General features: G+C 42.6%; 1 protein-coding gene across 1 annotated transcript in view; it reads right to left on the bottom strand.

Annotated features, from left to right (window-relative positions):
- The window catches only part of LOC134359585 (uncharacterized), a 130,840-nt gene that overhangs the window by 24,240 nt on the left and 86,443 nt on the right, over positions 1-20,157 (bottom strand). Inside the window, exons 3-4 of the mRNA XM_063073084.1 lie at positions 16,154-16,233; positions 9,969-10,083 (exon numbers count right to left, since the gene is read on the bottom strand). Of these exons, the coding sequence (XP_062929154.1) occupies positions 9,969-10,083; positions 16,154-16,233 (195 nt within the window). The remainder of the gene's footprint in view (positions 1-9,968; positions 10,084-16,153; positions 16,234-20,157) is intronic.

Consider the following 20,157-nt stretch of genomic DNA (forward strand, 5'->3'; position numbering starts at 1 on the left):
CCACACAGCCACGGGGAGTGTGAATAGATCCATCCTGTCAGAGGGAGAGTGTGTAGATCCACACTGTCACAGGGAGAGTGAATAGAACCACACAGTCACAGGGAGAATGACTGGATCCACACTGTCATGGCAAGAGTGAATAGATCCACACTATCACAGGGAGAGTGATTAGATCCACACTGTCACAGGGAGAGTGGATAGATCCACACTGTCACAAGGAGAATGAGCAGATCCACACTGTCACAAGGAGAATGAGCAGATCCACACTGTCACAGGGAGAATGACTAAACCAACACTGTCATGGGGAGTGTAAATAGATCCATCCTGTCACAGGGAGAATGACTAGATCCAACCTGTCACGGGGAGAGTGAATAGATCGACACTGACAAGGGGAGAATGACTAGATCCACACTGTCACAGGGAGAGTCAATAGATCCATCCTGTCACAGGGAGACTGTGTAGATCCACACTGTCACAGGGAGAGTTAATTGATCCATCCTGTCACGGGGAGAATGACTAGATCCACGTTGTCACGGGGAGAGTGATTAGATCCAAACTGTCACGGGTGAGTGAATAGATCCACAGTGCCACAGGGAGAGTGAATAGATCGACACTGACACGGGGAGAATGACTAGATCCACACTGTCACAGGGAGAGTCAATAGATCCATCCTGTCACAGGGAGACTGTGTAGATCCACACTGTCACAGGGAGAGTTAATTGATCCATTCTGTCACGGGGAGAATGACTAGATCCACGCTGTCACGGGGAGAGTGATTAGATCCAAACTTTCACGGGTGAGTGAATAGATCCACAGTGCCACAGGGAGAGTGAATAGATCCATCCTGTCACAGGGAGAGTGAATAGATCCACAGTGTCACAGGGAGAGTGATTAGATCCACACTGTCACGTGGAGAGTGAATAGATCCACACTGTCACAGGGAGAATGACTAGATCCAAACTGTCCCGGGAAGAGTGAATAGATCCACACTGTCACAGGGAGAGTGAATCAATCCACAGTGTTACAGGGAGAGTCAATAGATCCATCCTGTCACAGGGAGAGTGAGTAGATCCACACTGTCATGGGGAGAGTGAATATATCCACACAATCACAGGGAGAGTGAATAGATCCACGGTCCCAGGGAGAGTGATTAGATCCACACTGTCACGTGGAGAGTGAATAGATCGACACTGACACGCGGAGAATGACTAGATCCACACTGTCACAGGGAGAGTCAATAGATCCATCCTGTCACAGGGAGACTGTGTAGATCCACACTGTCACAGGGAGAGTTAATTGATCCATCCTGTCACGGGGAGAATGACTAGATCCACATTGTCACGGGGAGAGTGAATAGATCCACACTGTCACAGGGAGAATGACTAGATCAACACTGTCACGGGAAGAGTGAATAGATCCACACTGTCCCGGGAAGAGTGAATAGATCCACACTGTCACAGGGAGAGTGAATCAATCCACAGTGTCACGGGTAGAGTGAGTAGACCCACACTGTCACAGGGAGAATGACTAGATCCACACTGCCACGGGGAGAGTGAATAGATCCACACTGCCACGGGTAGAGTGAATAGATCCACACTGTCACGGGAAGAGTGAATAGATCCACACTGTCACGTGTAGAGTGAGTAGACCCACACTGTCACAGGGAGAATGACTGGATCCACACTGTCATGGGGAGAGTGAATAGATCCACACTATCACAGGGAGAGTGATTAGATCCACACTGTCACGGGGAGAGTGAATAGATCCACACTGTCACGGGTAGAGTGATTAGACCCACACTGTCACAGGGAGAATGACTGGATCCACACTGTCATGGGGAGAGTGAATAGATCCACACTATCACAGGGAGAGTGATTAGATCCACACTGTCACGGGGAGAGTGAATAGATCCACACTGTCACAGGGAGATTGAGTAAATCCACACTATCAAAGGGAGAGTGAATAGATCCATCCTGTCACAGGGAGGGTGTGTAGATCCACACTGTCATAAGGATAATGACTAAACCCACACTGACACGGGGAGAATGACTAGATCCACGCTGTCCCAGGGAGAGTGACTAAATCCAAACTCTCACGGGGAGACTGAATAGATCCACAGTGTCACAGGGTGAGTGAATAGATCCACACTGTCACAGGGAGAGTGAATAGATCCACAGTGTCACAGGGAGAGTGAATAGATCCACACTGTCATGGGAAGAGTGAATAGATCCACAATGTCATGGGAAGAGTGAATAGATCCACAATGTCATGGGTAGAGTGAATAGATCCACACTGTCATGGGGAGAGTGAATAGATCCACACTGTCATGGGGAGAGTGTATAGATCTACACTGTCACAGGGAGAGTGTGTAGATCCACACTGTCACAGGGAGAATGAATTGATCCACACTGTCACAGGGAGAATTAGTAGATCCACACTGTCACAGGGAGAATGACTAGATCCACACTGTCACAGGGAGAATGAATAGATCCACACTGTCATGGGTAGAGTGAATAGATCCACACTGTCATGGGGAGAGTGTATAGATCTACACTGTCACAGGGAGAGTGTGTAGATCCACACGGTCACGGTGAGAGTGAATAGATCCACACTGTCACAAGGAGAATGACTAGATCCACACTGTCACGGGGAGAATGAATTGATCCACACTGTCACGGGGAGAATGAATTGATCCACACTGTCACAGGGAGAGTGAATTGATCCACACTGTCACAGGGAGAATGAATTGATCCACACTGTCACAGGGAGAGTGAGCACTTACGTGACCAATTAACCTATTTATCTCTATGTCTCTGGAATGTGGGTGGAAACCGGAGCACCCGGAGGATACACACGTGATCACAGGGAGAACATACAGACAATGGCAGTAATTGAACTGGGGCTGCTGGCACTGTAAAGCATTACACTAACCACGACGCTGCCATGCCACGCTCTAAGTCACCTGGGCCCAAGGACCAAGGTAGCTAATATCGCAGGGTGTCATTTAATGCCATTTACAGGTTGTATGACTCTTGAAGTGCTTTGGGATATTTCATCATTCTAAAGGTTCTCGAGAACTGCTTTCACTGCTGGGATTGTGAAGAATTTTGCAACACACTGCTGGATCGCCTGCAGTACTGCACCATCCATCATCTGCTTCACACTCTCAATCATTCAGGATGGTGAGGGAGAGAAGGAAGGAAGATGCAATGTCATGGGTGGAACTTAGTCAAGGTGGCACTAAACGGCAACTCCTGTGCTTATATTTTCAGAAACAGCTCTATTCCATCTTTAATATCTCTGTTTTTCCCTTTCAGGGTTCTTTTGATGACCCCCAGACTTGGAGTTACACGCTGACTACATTTCTTGAAGGGAATGGGACCTGCCCTCAGGGTTTTACGAATGGCCGTTATTCGGCATGCCAAGGGCTTGGCCGCAGAGCTTCACTCGCCTTCGGAGGACCGAGATCTTGTGACTCTGGAGACAGAGGGGATCAGAGGTCGGTGTCCGAGCAGGAGATCGGTGTGTCATGGGAGATGGAAGATCTAAGACTGTGTGCCCAGCGACCCGAGGTCTTTGGGCATAGAGCGCGGAATAAGTGACGCAACGAACTTCTAACATCATGAACCAGTGAATTGTTTGTTATGTCTACCCTCTCGCTGTGAAATGAAGACATCTTTCTCCCTTATTAAGGAGTCTGTGGTATGTCGAATGCCAAGTGAATAATGTAGTCTTTGGGGTAACTGCAAGTCTGTGTCTTTACTGTTTCTTTGCTCACGCTTAAGTGCTCGATGGCAGGTGCCAATGCTGTTTTTTTGCCCGTGTGGGGGTGGGATTGTTGCTTGCTGCCACTTACATGCGGGAGGGAGAGAGGTGGGGGGCACTTGGGGTTCTAGCATTTAACTGTCATTCATTCTTTGGGGGCACTTCTCTGTTTTCGTGGATGATTGTGAAGAAAAAGCATTTCAGGATGTATATTGTATACATTTCCGACATTAAATGTACCTTTGAAACTATTGTTGAATTAGACTGTATAATTTGTTATTTTCTTTGCAGTTTAACAATTTATGCCTGCTAGTATTTTATATAACTACCTATATACATATAATTGTTTAGTAAGTTCCCTAGTGGTCACAGCATGTATAGGCAATTGTTCAATGTGTCCCCTAGTGGTCACAGTATGTAAATGCAATTGTTCAGTGTGTCCCCTAGTGGTCACAGCATGTATAGGCAATTGTTCAATGTGTCCCCTAGTGGTCACAGTATGTAAATGCAATTGTTCAGTGTGTCCCCTAGTGGTCACAGCATGTATAGGCAATTGTTCAATGTGTCCCCTAGTGGTCACAGCATGTATAGGCAATTGTTCAATGTGTCCCCTAGTGGTCACAGTATGTAAATGCAATTGTTCAGTGTGCCTCTAGTGGTCATAGTATGTAAATACAATTGTTCAGTGTGCCTCTAGTGGTCATAGTATGTAAATGCAATTGTTCAGTGTGTCCCCTAGTGGTCACAGTATGTAAATACAATTGTTCAGTGTGCCTCTAGTGGTCATAGTATGTAAATGCAATTGTTCAGTGTGTCCCCTAGTGGTCACAGTATGTAAATGCAATTGTTCAGTGTCCCCTAGTGGTCACAGTATTGTATTATTTGAATGTTGTTCGTCCATCATTGACGTCAATGAGGACCTCAACACCATAATGATGGCGTCGAGACTGGCGCGTGATTTGGATTTAAGTGAGGGAGAGTTGCGCAGCGCCAGCCTCACTCTGTCTTCCCAATTTGAATAGGGGCTGTATGATTGATTAACTCTTATCTATATATCTTTACTTCTTCTTTTCTTAGACTCCTGATGCTGTCTGATTCCAATTTTCTTAATAAAATGATTGTGAAGCAACAAGCTTTATTCCTCTTTCTTGATTTCCAAAAGAACCTTGGACCAAAAGCATCAGAATCCAACACTATCGAAAAATAAGGTTTTGTCCATTTGGTGAATAGATGAGCCAATTTTTTTTTAAATCTCAGAGGGCCTTGAGTCCTTAGATTTCATCAGATGGGAGTAGGAGCAATGTTTAAATCATTTTAAGGCAGAGCTAGAGAGATGTTCGATAAGCGAGGTATGAGAAGTGGATGACGATGAGGAGATGAGGCTACAACAAGATTAACCAGGAAGGTACCATGGACCTACACATACCTGCTCTTGTATGTGTGCAGAACCATGCCTGGTTACAGAAAGTGGGAAAATGTTAGCAATTCATTCCTCTAACCAAGTGTCAAGTCAGTTGTTCAAGTTCAGGTTTAATGTTATTTGACTGTACATATATACAACCAAAGATAACAATGTTGCTCCAGACCATGGTGCACCCACACAACACATAAAACAAAATATTGCCACAAATAAGTTAATAAAATATAATTCAAAGCGCATGAAGTACACAGCACAGGTGAAGAGTAAACAGCTCGCTGTCCTAGTGACGAGACCTCAGTGGCGGCAGGAAATTTATTGTTCTCAACCTAAGAGAAGAAATCTCTCCATTCTGGCAGTCCTAGTCCTGCTGGTCCTGAACCTCTTTGCTGACGGTAGAGAGTCAAATGGATTGTGGTAGGGATCCTCAACAATATTTTAGGCCCTTTGTATACAACGCTCCTGGTAAATGTCAAGAATAGTGGAGAAGGAGACTCTGGTGAACCTCTTGGCAGCTTTTACTACCTTAGTCATACTTTATTAATCCTGGGGGAAATTGTCTTTTCATCTTCAGAAGTTATTACCCCGCAATGCATTATCTCATTAGATGCTGAGAAAGCCTTTGACAGAGTTGAATGGCCTTATTTATTTAGTGTGCTTAAGAAATTTAATTTTAGTTTGATATTTATATCTTGGATTAGATTGTTATATTATTCCCCGGTAGCTTCGGTTTGTACTAATAATCAAAGATCTCCCTTTTTTCGTCTATTTCGTGGTACTAGGCAAGGATGCCCTCTTAGTCCTTTACTATTTAATATCGCCCTTGAACCTTTAGCAATTGGTATCCGTGACTCGCCCAATATTTTTGCTATTACCCATGGAAATGAAATACATATATTATCACTATATGCAGATAATTTGTTATTATATATCTCTAATCCGGAGAAGTCAATTCCTGCTATTCTAGCTTTGTTGGCTCAATTTAGTAACTTTTCTGGTTACAAATTAAATCTTAATAAGAGTGAATTATTGCCCCTAAATAAGCAGGTACCTATTTTTGGATGTTTACCATTTAAATTGATTACTGACTCATTTATATATCTAGGGATTATAATTATGAAAAAGTATAAAGATTTATTTAAAGCTAATTTTTTACCTTTAATTGATCAGATTAAACTTTTGTTTACTAAATGGTCACCATGCCTTTGTCACTGATCAGTCGGATCAACGCTATCAAGATGATTATTTTGCCTAAATTTCGATATGTATTTCAATCGGTTCCAATTTTTATCCCAAAATCTTTTTTCGATAATGTTGATTCAAAAATTTCCTCATATATATGGCAGAACAAAAATCCTAGGCTAGGTAAAAGGTATTTACAGAAATCTAAAAAAGAGGGGGGGCTCGCTCTCCCGAATTTTAGATTTTATTATTGGGCAATTAATATTCAATACTTAAAATTTTGGTTACGAGATTTGGATGCATCTTTAAATCCACATTGGGTAAATCTTGAATGTAATTCATTACAAGCGTTTTCTTTGGGTTCGGTTTTAGGGACTTTGCTTCCTTTCACTTTTTCTAAACTGTATAAACAAATGAATAATCCAATGGTTAAGCATACTTTACGTATATGGTTTCAATTCCGAAGATTTTTTGGGTTCAATCAATTTATTTTAGCAAGTCCAGTTATATCTAATTCCCTTTTTCAACCTTCCACTATGGATCAAGCTTACTTTGATTGGAAAACCAAAGGTATAGTATGTTTTCGTGATCTATTTTTGGATAATTGTTTCATGTCTTTTGATCAACTTTCTGATAAATATAATTTACCCAGATCTCACTTTTTTAGATACCTACAGATTAGAAACTTTTTAATTACTGCTTCTCCTGATTTTCCACACTCATATCCAATGGATACTTTGGAAAAAATTTTAGATCTAAATCACTCTCAGAAAAGTGCTGTAGCAATTATTTATAACATAATTATGAATTTATGTCCTGATGTTTCCAATAAACTTAAAACTGATTGGGAAAGAGAACTTAAGATTATTATACCGATTGAAAATGGGAAAAAATTCTTCAATTGGTGAATTCATCCTCTGTATGTGCTAAGCAGAGGTTGATACAGTTTACAGTAGTGCACAGGCCTCACATGTCCAAAGATAAACTATCTCGTTATTACTCTTATATTAATCCAATATGTGACAGATGTCATTCCGAGATAGCCTCTTTAACCCACATGTCCTTTGTTGGAAAAATATTGGAAAAATATTTTTGATTTTATTTCAACGGTTTTGAATACAGACTTACAACCCCACCCAATTACTGCTATTTTTGGATTACCAATGATAGACTCAAATCATTTAACCTCTTCAGCTCGTCGGATGATTGCATTTCTTACTTTAATGGCTAGAAGATCCATTTTGCTGAATTGGAAAGAGATTAACCCTCCTACTGTATTTCACTGGTTTTCACAAACTATGTTGTGTTTAAATTTGGAAAAAATTAGGAGTGTGGTTTATGACCTTTCCATTAAATTTGAAAAAACTTGGAGGCCATTTATTCAGCATTTTCATTTGATGTAATTTGACCATTTCCAAACTTATTTTACTTCTCTGTAGTGTTGGTTGAGAGGAACGGAGTCATCAACAATAAGGTTTTCTTTTCTTCCATTTTTACATTGTTAAAATTGCCCAAGTCTTTTTAGTTTAGTTGACTAATTCTGTTTAGATTAGTTTTTTTTGGGAGGTGGGGTTTGTTTTTTTTTCTTTTTTTTTCTTTTTCATGATTTTTCTCCAGTTATTTTTTGTTGTCCTGTATTATTCATTGCTATCCTAAATGATTGGGAGTTTTGTCAATTTATACTATTTGTTTTTATAATTACTCATCTTAAGTATAACAATGTATTTCCAACAATTTTGTATTATTGCTATGTTATGTTTATATTTTATGAAACTAATAAAAAGATTGTAAAAGAAAGAAAGAAGTTTTCTGTTGACTCTGCCATAGTTGGATGCATCAGCAAGGGAGATGAGGCTGAGTACAGGGCTACTATAGGAAACTTTGTCACATGGTGTGAGCAGAATTATCTGCAGTTTAATGTGAAAAAACTAAGGAGCTGGTGGTAGACCTGAGGAGAGCTAAGGTACCGGTGATCCCTGTTTCCATCCAGAGGGTCAGTGTGGACATGGTGGAGGATTACAAATACCCGGGGATACGAATTGACAATAAACTGGACTGGTCAAAGAACACTGAGGCTGTCTACAAGAAGGGTCAGAGCCGTCTCTATTTCCTGAGGAGACTGAGGTCCTTTAACATCTGCCAGACGATGCTGAGGATGTTCTACGAGTCTGTGGTGGCCAGTGCTATCATGTTTACTGTTGTGTGCTGGGCCAGCAGGCTGAGGGTAGCAGACACCAACAGAATCAACAAACTCATTCGGAAGGCCAGTGATGTTGTGGGGCTGGAACTGGACTCTCTGACGGTGGTGTCTGAAAAGAGGATGCTGTCTAAGTTGCACGCCATCTTGGACAATGTCTCCCATCCACTACATAATGTACTGGGTGGGCACAGGAATACATTCAGCCAGAGACTCATTCCACTGAGATGCAGCACAGAGCGTCAAAGGAAGTCATTCCTGCCTGTGGCCATCAAACTTTACAACTCCTCCCTTGGAGGGTCAGACACCCTGAGCCAATAGGCTGGTCCTGGACCTATTTCCTGGCATAATTTACATATTACTATTTAACTAGTTATGGTTTTATTACTATTTAATTATTTATGGTGCAACTGTAACGAAAACCAATTTCCCCCTGGGATCAATAAGGTATGACTATGAGCATGACCATGACATCCTGGCTATTGATGCATTGTTTTCTAGGTGGAGGCCAAGGCTATGACATCATCAGTGGACCAGCTTGAGTGGTAACCGAACTGGAAAGGATCCAGAGTAGCTGGGAAGTGGGGTTTATATAATCCATTACCAGCCACTCAAAGCACTTCATGATTGTTGAGGTCAGTACCACTGTATAGTAATTGTTTAGGCCAGTTACCTTTGCCCAATTGGGCACCAGAATAAAGGTGATTTAGACCATGACTGTCGCCCTAATGGGCACTGGAATAAAGATGAAGTCTGCATGGAAAGTAGACTGTTGCAAAGAGTTGTTAAAGATGTCTGTTAGCTGGCTGTACAGTCCTCAGCACCTGTACGGCCCTGCGGCTTTGCGTGGGTTTACACTGGGTAGGATCCTCTTCAGCTTGGTTGCGGACATACAGTGTGCCTGTTCCCCAAGGGAGAGGGGGCTTTCTGTGACGTTACATCATTCATTTCATCATTAAAGGCATTCAGCCCATCAGGAAGGCTAAAATTCATGAAGTAACAGTTACCATTCGATTGCTTTGATCATGATCTCTAAACTTACTGAGCAAAGAAGTCAACATAATATTCCAAACATAAGCAGAAAATTGCATTAGCTTTTATAAAATGATTAACCATTTGTCCTTTGAAGTCGGCTTAGGCAACACAATAGTGTAGCAGTTACTGTAACATTCCTACAGAGCGAGCACTCCAGGTTCAACTCTGCCACACTTTGAAAAGAGCTTGTACATTCTCACCATGGGTTTCCTCCGAGTGCTCTGGTTTCCTCCACATTCCAAAGATGTACAGGTTAGTAGGCTAATTGGGCACATGGGAAAAGTTGGGTGCTGTGCACTCATTGACCTGCAAGGGCCTGTTACCATCTAGTACCAATAAATAAATAAATTGTCACCGATAATCAATACATACTTGCTCCTGCTTTGCAACAGCCTGGAATGTTTGTTCTTGAGAAGTTTTGGTCCACTCTGAGAATGACTGGTAGAAGTTGTCGTTGACTCATCTTTCAACTGCTGTTGACGTGACCCTAGGTCAGAAAATAAGAAACTTAACATTCTGCAAAAACTATGATAAAACTGCTTAACAGAATACCAAATTGCACAGATCTTTTAGAACAGTAATCAGGGACTGTAATTACCTTTGAAAGAATGACAAGAATTTAAGCAAAGGTACAAACCTCTCTCATTCACAATAGTGTGATTGTAAGGCAGATCAGAAGGCTCAGTCCCTGAGAATAATAGATTCTTGTTATAACTGCTTTAATTCCTTGTTTTTACACAGATCATTCCTGGCAAACAGCAGTTGCTGTTCAGTTTTGCTGGAGAGGAGAGTTTTAGAATTAAAGTTGGATTTCTAACACAGGACCAGACAGGGTGATGCTGAATGCCGGCAACTGCTGAACAACTATCATGGCTGTCTGAATCTTTTTTATTTCAAAAGGCTTACTTTCTTATCCAGGATGCAGGTTTTAACCATACAATTCCAAATATATTTATTAATGAGCAAATAGACTCAGTATGAAATTCTCTGACTTTAGTTCACTCTTCTTTTCTGTCTGTACAAGAACTGCCATCTCTTTCGTTGGCACAGCCTGGCCTGCACCGTATGTCCCTGTAGGTCAGTCTGTGAAACGTCACACACAATTTACCACATTAGCACAGATACAGACAAACAAAATCAACTTCGCATTAATAGTGTACAGTGGTGTCCACAGGGGTCTGCTCTGGGAGCCCTGCTCGCTTTGATTTTTCTAAATGAGGAAGTGAAAGGGTGGTTAGTAAGTTCGCAGACGATACGAAGGTTGGCGGGGTTGTGGATAGGGTAGAAGGTTGTCGAAGGTTACAGCAGGACGTTTATAGGATGCAGAGCAGATGGAGTTCAACCCAGAATGTGTGGGGTGATTCACTTTGGAAGATCAGATTTGAAGGCAGAATACAGGGTTAATGGCAGGATTCTTAGCGGTGTGGAGGAACAGAGGGTTCTTCGGGTCCTTGGCTATAGATCTCTCAAAGTTGCCATGAAAGTTGTTAAGAAGGCATATGGTGTGTTGACCTTCATTAATCAGGTGTCGGGGGAATTGAGCTCAGGAGCCACAAGGTAATGTTGCAGCTCCATAAAATCCTGGTTCAACCACAATTGGTTCAGCTCTGGTTGCTTGATTATAGGAAGTATGTGAAAGCTTTAGAGAGGGTGCAATGGCTTTGGAGGATAGGTTGAACAAGTTAGGCTTTTCGTTTTGGAGCAAAGGAGGAAGAGGCAACTTGATAGAGGTGTACAAGATGATAAGAGGCATAGATTAAGTGGAGAGCCAGAGACTCCCTCCCAGGGTGGATTTTAATTTTAATAAAGTATAGGGGATATCAGACGTAACTTGTTTACACAGCTGGTGGAGGGTGCATGGAAGACCATGCCAGGGGTATTGGTAGAGGCAGATATATCAGGGACATTTAAAAAACTTTTAGGTGAGTACATAGATGATAAGAAACAGAGGCCCATGTAGGAGGGAAGAGACAGATTGATCGTAGAGAAGGTTAAAAGGTGGGCACAACATTGTGGGCTGAAGGGCCTGTACTGTACTGTATTGGTCTATGTTCTATGTTTCTGTCCTAACACCTGCTGGCCATATCCCAATAGGTCAGGCTGTACAACTTCACATAGAATGTACCACATTACCACAGACACAGACAAAGAAGTGTAACTGCTGTGAATATGGCTGCATGATTTCTACCCATCCAAGAGATTCCTTTCGTTTCACTCACTGCCCCTCCCTCCTTCTCTTAATTTGTTCCCCTCTCTCAGTCCTGAGACCTGAACCATTAACTGTCTCTTTCCACAGACATACCTGACTTGTTGAGTTTCTCCAGTATTTCCTGCTTTTACTTTAGTTTTTTTTTTAATTCTCTGCATTTGTTACATACTTCCTTTTGTTTTTTTTTCAAATCCTCACTGTCCCTAGACATCCAGGGATTCCTGGAAATACTTTTCTCTTTTCACTATTGCAGGAACATGCTGTCCCTGAAATCTCACAGCTTCACTTTTAAAAGGCTGCTGACGACAGGTATAGGTTGACCTGCCAGAGGTCACTCCCCATCTGCGTTTGCTATGTGTTGATGTGTGGTTGGGAAAGTGGACAATACAGAGTATAAAGTGCACAAACTGGACAGCACACAACACAGTAGTTACACAGCTCTACCTGTCGCCCATTTACAATACAACCACAGAGACGGCACAACATGTTCATTGCATACAAAGCTGGGTATAAGTCTCACAGATTTTCATAACATTGCCCACAAGAATCACACAGATACAACATTATACAATCAGAGACTGCAATTAAATGATACACAACAAAGTCAGCACATAAAATAGAGATGATAGCAGGGCACAGACAATATGCATTGCACAACATGAACTGCATCGTACACGGTTAAGATGCCTCATTAATATTGAACAGAGTACATTATGATCAGATAACACACTATTCTGGTACAATGAGATAGACAGTCTGGACCTTACAATCTATCAGTGCATTTTCTCTGTGCCTTTTTTCTGTACTCTGTTACTTGTTACTGCTGTCCCTTGTCCTACCTCAATGTACCGGCGTGATGACATGATCGGTACGGGGAGCAGACACAACAAACCTTTTCACTTCACTTTGGTATGTGTGACGACAACAATCCGATATACATTTCCAATTCATGACAACGGACAGGACACATCACGAGGACAAAACAGAGACCATACGTATCTCTCAGACAGAACAAATGCACTGAGGTTATGCTTGTCTGGCTGTCATATCTGGCAATGACAGTGAGATTTGTACAGTTCTCCTTTGTGAATTCGAAGCTGGCTGTTGAGCCAAAGCTGTGAGTGACATTGGCGTCCACAACGAGGACATGCAAACTGCCCTGGATCACATAATGGAGCCGCTGATAAAGCTTTCCATCTTTGTCGGGCAGTGACGAGTTCTGCTCGGTGCCTTCAAATGATGTGAACTTCACAAAGAAACTTGTGCGTGAGAGTTTTTAAAGTGAAGAAGCTGTTGCACTCTCTCGACCTTGGAAGTCCATGTCCGGTGGTATGAGCGGTCTTCATGATTGGGGTCTTCCTTGGTTTCAGTGGATGACCTTGACGCCTTCTGTGCGCTGTCATGCCCTTCGCTCCCCACGAAGCACTACCTGACTGATAAACCTTGCTGTTGATCTCACACGTCCTGTCAGCCAAAGCTGACTTCACATCCTAGGACAGGCATATCCCGATCTCACTGGGGTGTGAGACCCACCGGCTACCGTCACCTGGTATCCAAACAGCTACTTGGAGCCACAGGTGAGAACTCAGTGTCCAGTGGGGACCAAAGGAGAGAGTGCCCTTTACAACAGCGGTTTTATATGTATATGCCAATCACATACCATACACATTCTATATCCCAGGACCATCACAGTATTATCGCAGGGTCTAATTACACAGAGGTGGAGTATTTGGACCAATGACCTGTGAACAAGAGTACAAATCCCACCACGGGAACTGCGGAAATTCAGTTCAAGCCAAGGATCAGACAGCATGAGGGAACAAGTACTCACCTGGTCGACTAATTCCTATGAAGAAGTAAGTTGGCAGCAATGCCTCTGTGTCTGAAATTGAAGTGAGCAAGCAGGTTCCAGGTATCAGACCACCACAACAAAACATCAGGAATGGTGGGGGACCGTGGAGAGCATTCTGACTGGCTGCATCACCGTCTGGTAATGGTGGGGGGTGGTGTGGAGGCTGGTCTACTGCACAGGATCGAAGTAAGTTGCAGAAACTTGTAAGATTAGTCAGCTCCATCATGGGTACTAGCCTCCGTAGTATCCAAGACATCGTCAAGAAGCGGTGCGTCAGGAAGGCAGCGTCCATCATTAAGGACCCCACCATGCCATGCCCTCTTCTCATTATTACTGTTGGGATGGAGGTACAGAAGCCTGAAAGCACCCACTCAGTGATTCAGGAACATCTTCTTCCCCTCTGCCATCCGATTTCTAAATGGACATTGAACCCATGAACACCACCTCACTGCTTTTTTATTTGGTTTTTTTGTACCACTTATTTTAACTTAACTATTTAATAGAGAGATATAGATAGTAACAGTAATTCAGATCTTTTCTCTAGATTTATTTTTTCATGCATTTCATTGTACTGCTGACATAGAGTTAACAAATTTCACAACATATGTTGGTGATACAAAGCTGACCCTGATTCTGATTCAAATATGATTGTACATGTATGCTTCAGGATCAAACAGAGGGAGATTACCATGCTGGGTTATACCACAAGTCTCCTAACAATTAGCTCAAGAGATGGAAGCAGATATTTAAGAAGCTTTTCAGACATATGGGTGATAGAAAAATGGAAGACTATGTGCCGTACTGTAGTGTTCTGTGTTCTGTGTTCAATACGTAGAAAAATAAGAGAGAGGTGTAAGATCAAGAGGGTTATAGTTGTAGGCAATTTCAACATCCCCAACATGCGTTGGAATGACATTAGTGTGGAAGGCTCAGAGGGCGTGGAACTTCCAAAGCACATCTAGGAGAGCATTTTCAGTGAGTACATTGATCATCCCATTACAAACGGGCCAGTCAGTAACTAATCTTGGGAACATAGCTGGGTAAATGGTAGAAGTTTCAAACCATTTCAGAGACAGTGAACATACCTGTGTAAGCTTTAAGGATGGAACTGAAAGGGGGAAGGCCAATTTTAATATCAGGAAGCAGGAAAAGTGGGAAGGATCCTTATAGGTAGGATGTGAAAGCTTTGGAGAGAGTGCAGATGAGACTTCCCTGGATTCTGCCTGAATTAGAGTATGTGTTCTTGGGCAAACTTGAATTCTTTTCTCTGGTGCAATGGGGGCTGAGGAGGGAGCTGATAGAGTTTATATATTTATAAGAGGCAGAGAGTAGACAGCTGGCATCTTTTTCCCAGGGTCAAAATGTCTAATACTAGAGGGTACACATTTAAGGTGAGCAGGGGTAAGATTAAAGGAGATGTACAGCATGTATTTTTACCCAGAATGGTGGGTGCCAGGAGTGGTAGGTACAAGTACAATAGATCATGAAGAGGCCTTTAGATGGGCATATGGATTTACAAAGAATGCAGGAATATGGACATTAGTGAGGTATTTAAATTCTGCACAACATTATGGAGTGAAGAGCCCATTCTGTGCTGTTCTGCACTATGCTTTAACAGTAATCTGAAACCAGGGACTTGCAGAAAGTCTGCATAACACCAGTCATGAGAATTCAGGGTCAATGTGAAAAGAAAGGACAGAAGTCCAACGGACCCTGGGGACGTCCAGGATATCGAGAGCTGAATACAAGAAGGAAGTAAATAACAGATGTAGAGAACTGAAATTGAGGAAGGAAGTTCTTGAGTACAGAATATATAAGTGTGTGTGTTTGTGCATGTGTGTATGGTTGTGTGTCTGTGTATGTGTGTCTGTGTGTCTGTGTGTCTGTGTGTGTGTGTGTCTGTCTGTCTGTCTGTCTGTATATTTGTGTGTGTCTGTGTGTATTTATGTTGTGTACATGTCTGTGTGTGTGTCTGTGAGTGTGTGTGTATGTGTGTGTGTGTGTGTGTGTGTGTCTGTGTGTGTGTGTCTGTGTCTGTGTATGTGTGCGTCTGTGTGTATTTATATGTGTGTGTATGTCTGTGTGTGTGTCTGTGTATGTGTGTGTGTGTGTGTGTGTGTGTCTGTGAGTGTGTGTGTCTGTGAGTGTGTGTGAGTGTGTGTGTGTCTGTGAGTGTGTGTGTCTGTATACGTGTGCGTGTGTGTGAGTGTGTGTGAGTGTGAGTGTGTGTGTGAGTGTGTGTGTCTGTGTCTGTGAGTGTGTGTATACGTGTGTGCATGTGTGTGTGTGTGTGTCTGTGAGTGTGTATGTGTGTGTGTGTGTCTGTGAGTGTGTGTGAGTGTGTGCATGTGTGTGTGTGTGTCTGTGAGTGTGTATGTGTGTGTGTGTGTCTGTGAGTGTGTGTGAGTGTGTGTGTGTGTGTGTGTGTGTCTGTCTGTGTGTGTGTGTGTGTGTGTGTGTGTGTGTGTGTGCTGTGCAGTTGTAATGGAATCTTACCGCTGGAGCCGAGGAGTTTGTAGATGTAAGATGTTGAAAGGGCACGGGCCGCAGGGCTGTAGTTGTTCCCAATGGAATCACTGAAATACAGAAATTGGAACAGTTTATCACTAATCCACCCATAAGAGTTATCTTTGCCTTCCTATTCAACCCGTGTGATACCATAAACAGCCGGGAACACAAACAGAAAAAAAATTAGCACAGATAATGATGTTTAAATCAGAGAACTTTGAAAAAATACTCCATATAACTGATTTATAGTTAACTTCAGTTTATGGTTAACCTGGAACATCTGACGTCACGTGCCCATTTTACCTGCGGAGGGAGCTCCCCATGTTCAGTGTAAATTCCACCACTCTTACGTCAAGCTGGCAGCACAGGAGCTGAGCTGAGCTGAGCTCTGTGATCAGCAGTCATGAAACAGTGCATTTTGATGTCTTCCCAATCATTGAAGGGCCTTCAACCAGCCCCGCTTGAGGAAGTCTCTGACCAGCATCACTTGTGGAACCAAAGGAGCCAAAACACTTGATTGCAATTATGAATAAAGTTACAGACAGAATTGGATGCACGTCAGCTCTGGCAGGGTTTACGTACCATTACTTCCTATAAGGCGAAACCTAACATTATAAATAGCTGTGATGCTTCCTTCCCCAGTGCGTTGAATACCTTTTATGCCCACTTTGAAAGGGAAAATAAACTATCCTTGTGTGAATCACTGAAATATCTGGCCACCCTGTGATATCTGTCTCAGAGGCCGACATCAGAATATCTTTCATGATGGGGAACCTTGAGGTTGAACCCGGAAGGGCACTGAAGACGTGCCAACTAATTAGCATGAGTATTCCGGGACATCTTCACTCTTGCAGGTTTCCATCTGCTCCAAAAAGGAATCAGTGACCAAACAGCAGGGTGAGCTGCCTCCACAATAATCACTCACATCTACGTGGTGAAGAGCTTTGAGAGGTTGATTATGGCTAGAGTTAACTCCAGCCTACACACACACACACTCACACTCACACTCACAGACCTGGAATCTCTGCAAATTGCCTACCACCTCAATATATCTACCACCACTGGCTCTCCACTCAATATTGGATCAGCTGGACAACAGCAATATCTATGTCAGGCTGCTGTTTATTGATTACAGCTCAGCATTCAACACCAAAATTCCCCCAGTACTAATCAAGAAGGTCCAAAACATGGGCCTCTGCAATTGGATCCTTGACTCCCTCATTGAACGGCCACAGTCTGTGTGGATTGGAAATAACATCTTCTCCTTGCTGACAATCAACACTGGTGCACGTCAAGGATGTGTGCTTAGCCCACTGCTCTAATCTCTCTACACCCAGAACTGTGTGGCTAGGCACAGCTCAAACGCCATCTATAAATTCACCGATGACACCAGGGTTGTTAATATAACCTCAGAGGAGGCAAACAGGAGGGAGACGGATCAGCTGGTTGAGTGGTGTTGCTACAATAACCTTACATTCAATGTCAGCAAGACCAAGGAATTGATTGTTGACTTTAGGAAGGGCAAGTTAGGAGAACACATACAAGTCCTCACAAAGGGGTCTGTAGACAGCTTCAAGTTACTGGGATCAATATATCGGAGGATCTGTCCTGAACTAAACACATTGATGCAATCATGAGGAAGGCACAACAGCAGTCGATTTTATCAGCAGTTTGAGGAGATTTGGTACGTTGATTTCATTAACAGTTTGAAGTGATTTGGAGATTTCATCAGCAGTTCGAGGAGATTTGTTGCATCAATTTCATTAGTAGTTTGAGGTGATTTGGTATCAGCAGTTTGAGGAGATTTGGTATGTCAATTTCATTAACAGTTTCAGGTGATTTGGTATGTCGATTTCCTCAGCAGTTTGCAGTGATTTGGTGCGTTGATTTCATCAGCAGTTTAAGGTGATTTGGTGTGTTGATTTCATCAGTAGTTTGAGGTGATTTGGTACGTTGATTTCATCAGCAGTTTGAGGTGATTTGGTACGTTGATTTCATCAGTAGTTTGAGGTGATTTGGTACGTTGATTTGATCAACAGTTTGAGGAGATTCGGAGATTTCATCAGCAGTTCGAGGAGATTTGGAGATTTTATCAGCAGATTGGGAAGATTTGGTACGTCGATTGCATCAGCAGGAAATGTTTGGCCTCAAACTGCTCATCCTGTCTGATGAAATCATCAGACAGGAGATTATAGGCCAGTTAGCCTGACGTTGGTGGTTGGAAAAATGTTGGAGTGCATTATTAAGGAGGAGGTATCAAGGTCTTTGGAGGCCTACATCAGCATGGTTTCCTTAAGGGGAAATTTTGCTGATAAATCTGTTAGAAGTCTTTGAGGAAATAATAGGCAGGATAGACAAAGGTGAGAAAGTGGATATTGTTTACTTTGATTTTCAGAAGACCTATGACCAGCCACACATGAGGCTGTGAAACAAAATAAGAACCCGACTGGCATGGATAGGAAAATGACTGTCCTCAGGAGTCAAAGAGTGAGAATAAAGGCCTCCCTTTCTAGTTGGCTGGCAGTGATCAGTGGTGCTCTGTAGAGGTCAGATTTGGACTGCTTCTTTTTACGCTATACATGATTGATAGATGGAATTGATGAATTTATGTTCAAACTTGCAGACACAAGATCGGTGGAGGGGCAGATATTGTTGAAGAAGCAGGTTTTGTAACTCCTAAATATTGGACTAACTGGAAGAAAAGTGCGGAGAGTCCGGAATACATGTCCTAGTTTTGTTTTCACTTTAAGCAAGGCGCATGCATATATGACATGGTGGTGTAATGAGATCTGCTATTCATGAACTTTTACACATAACCTGCAATGAATTATTTAAAGAACAAAGAATGCTTAATTAAACAACATGTTTATAATATTACTAAAATATTAAATACACTGCAGTAGGGAGACTGCAGAAAGACTTAGTTAAGACCATAAGAGCATAAATCATAGGAACAAGATTAAGCCATTCTGCCCATGGCATGGCCCACCATTCCTGATTTATTATCCTTCTCAACCCATTCTCCTGCCTTCTCCTTGTAAATATTGACGCTATGACTAATCAAGAACCTATCAACCTCTGTTGTATATACACCTAATGACTGGTCTCCACAGCAAAAAATTCCACAGATTCACAACTCTCTGGTGACAGAAATTCTTCCTTATTTCTGTTCTAAATGGATGTCCCTCTATTCTGAGGCTGTGCCCTCTGGTCCCAGACTCCCCCACTATAGAAAACATCTCCTTATCTGCTCTCCAGGCCTTTCAATATTTGATAGGTTTCATTCTTCTAAACTCCATTGAGAAGAGGGCCCGAGTTATCAAATACTCCTCATACATTAACCCTTGCACTCCTGGAATTATTGTTGTGAACCTCCTCTAGACCCTCCCTGTTGCTACCTTCAGGCCGGCTCTTCTGTCTTTGGTCTTTGCATCTACTTTTACAAGCAGCTTTTTGTCTCCCACTTGAAGTTCATGCAATAACCTTAGTGCACACAGAGTAGAGTTTGGCTCTTTATATTCACAAAAGCCGAATGTTTGCAACTTTCCTGAAGCTTCTTGAACTCTGTTCCAGCTTAAAGCCAAGCCACATTTTGCAAGTGACTGCCTGATTAACAAATCTGAAGTGTTGCCTACAAAAGCTGTTGTAGTTGGATCACGGCTTTCATCACTTTCCTGATTCCTCTGAACAGCATGGTCCTTCCTTGGTCCAATATGCTTTCCAGCTAGAGGCACAAAGGTTGGCACCAACATCTGTTTGCCATCTGTTGGGCAGCAGTTCATGGTGTACAGCATAGAGACAGTTGTGCCATCATCCAGTCTTAATTTGCTTTCAGTTGACTCTGTTACAGGGGATGTGGTGTGCAAATGGTGGATGGATTGCCAACCAAGTTGTAGTTGTGTCAGCCAAACACGTCTCCACAATTCTGGCCCCCCTGTTTTTACTACATACAAACCAAATGTGGCTTGTTGGTTGTTGCATTTCACTGTTAC

The sequence above is a fragment of the Mobula hypostoma genome, chromosome 20, assembly GCF_963921235.1.
Source record: "Mobula hypostoma chromosome 20, sMobHyp1.1, whole genome shotgun sequence".
In the NCBI taxonomy this organism is placed as follows: Eukaryota; Metazoa; Chordata; class Chondrichthyes; order Myliobatiformes; family Myliobatidae; genus Mobula; species Mobula hypostoma.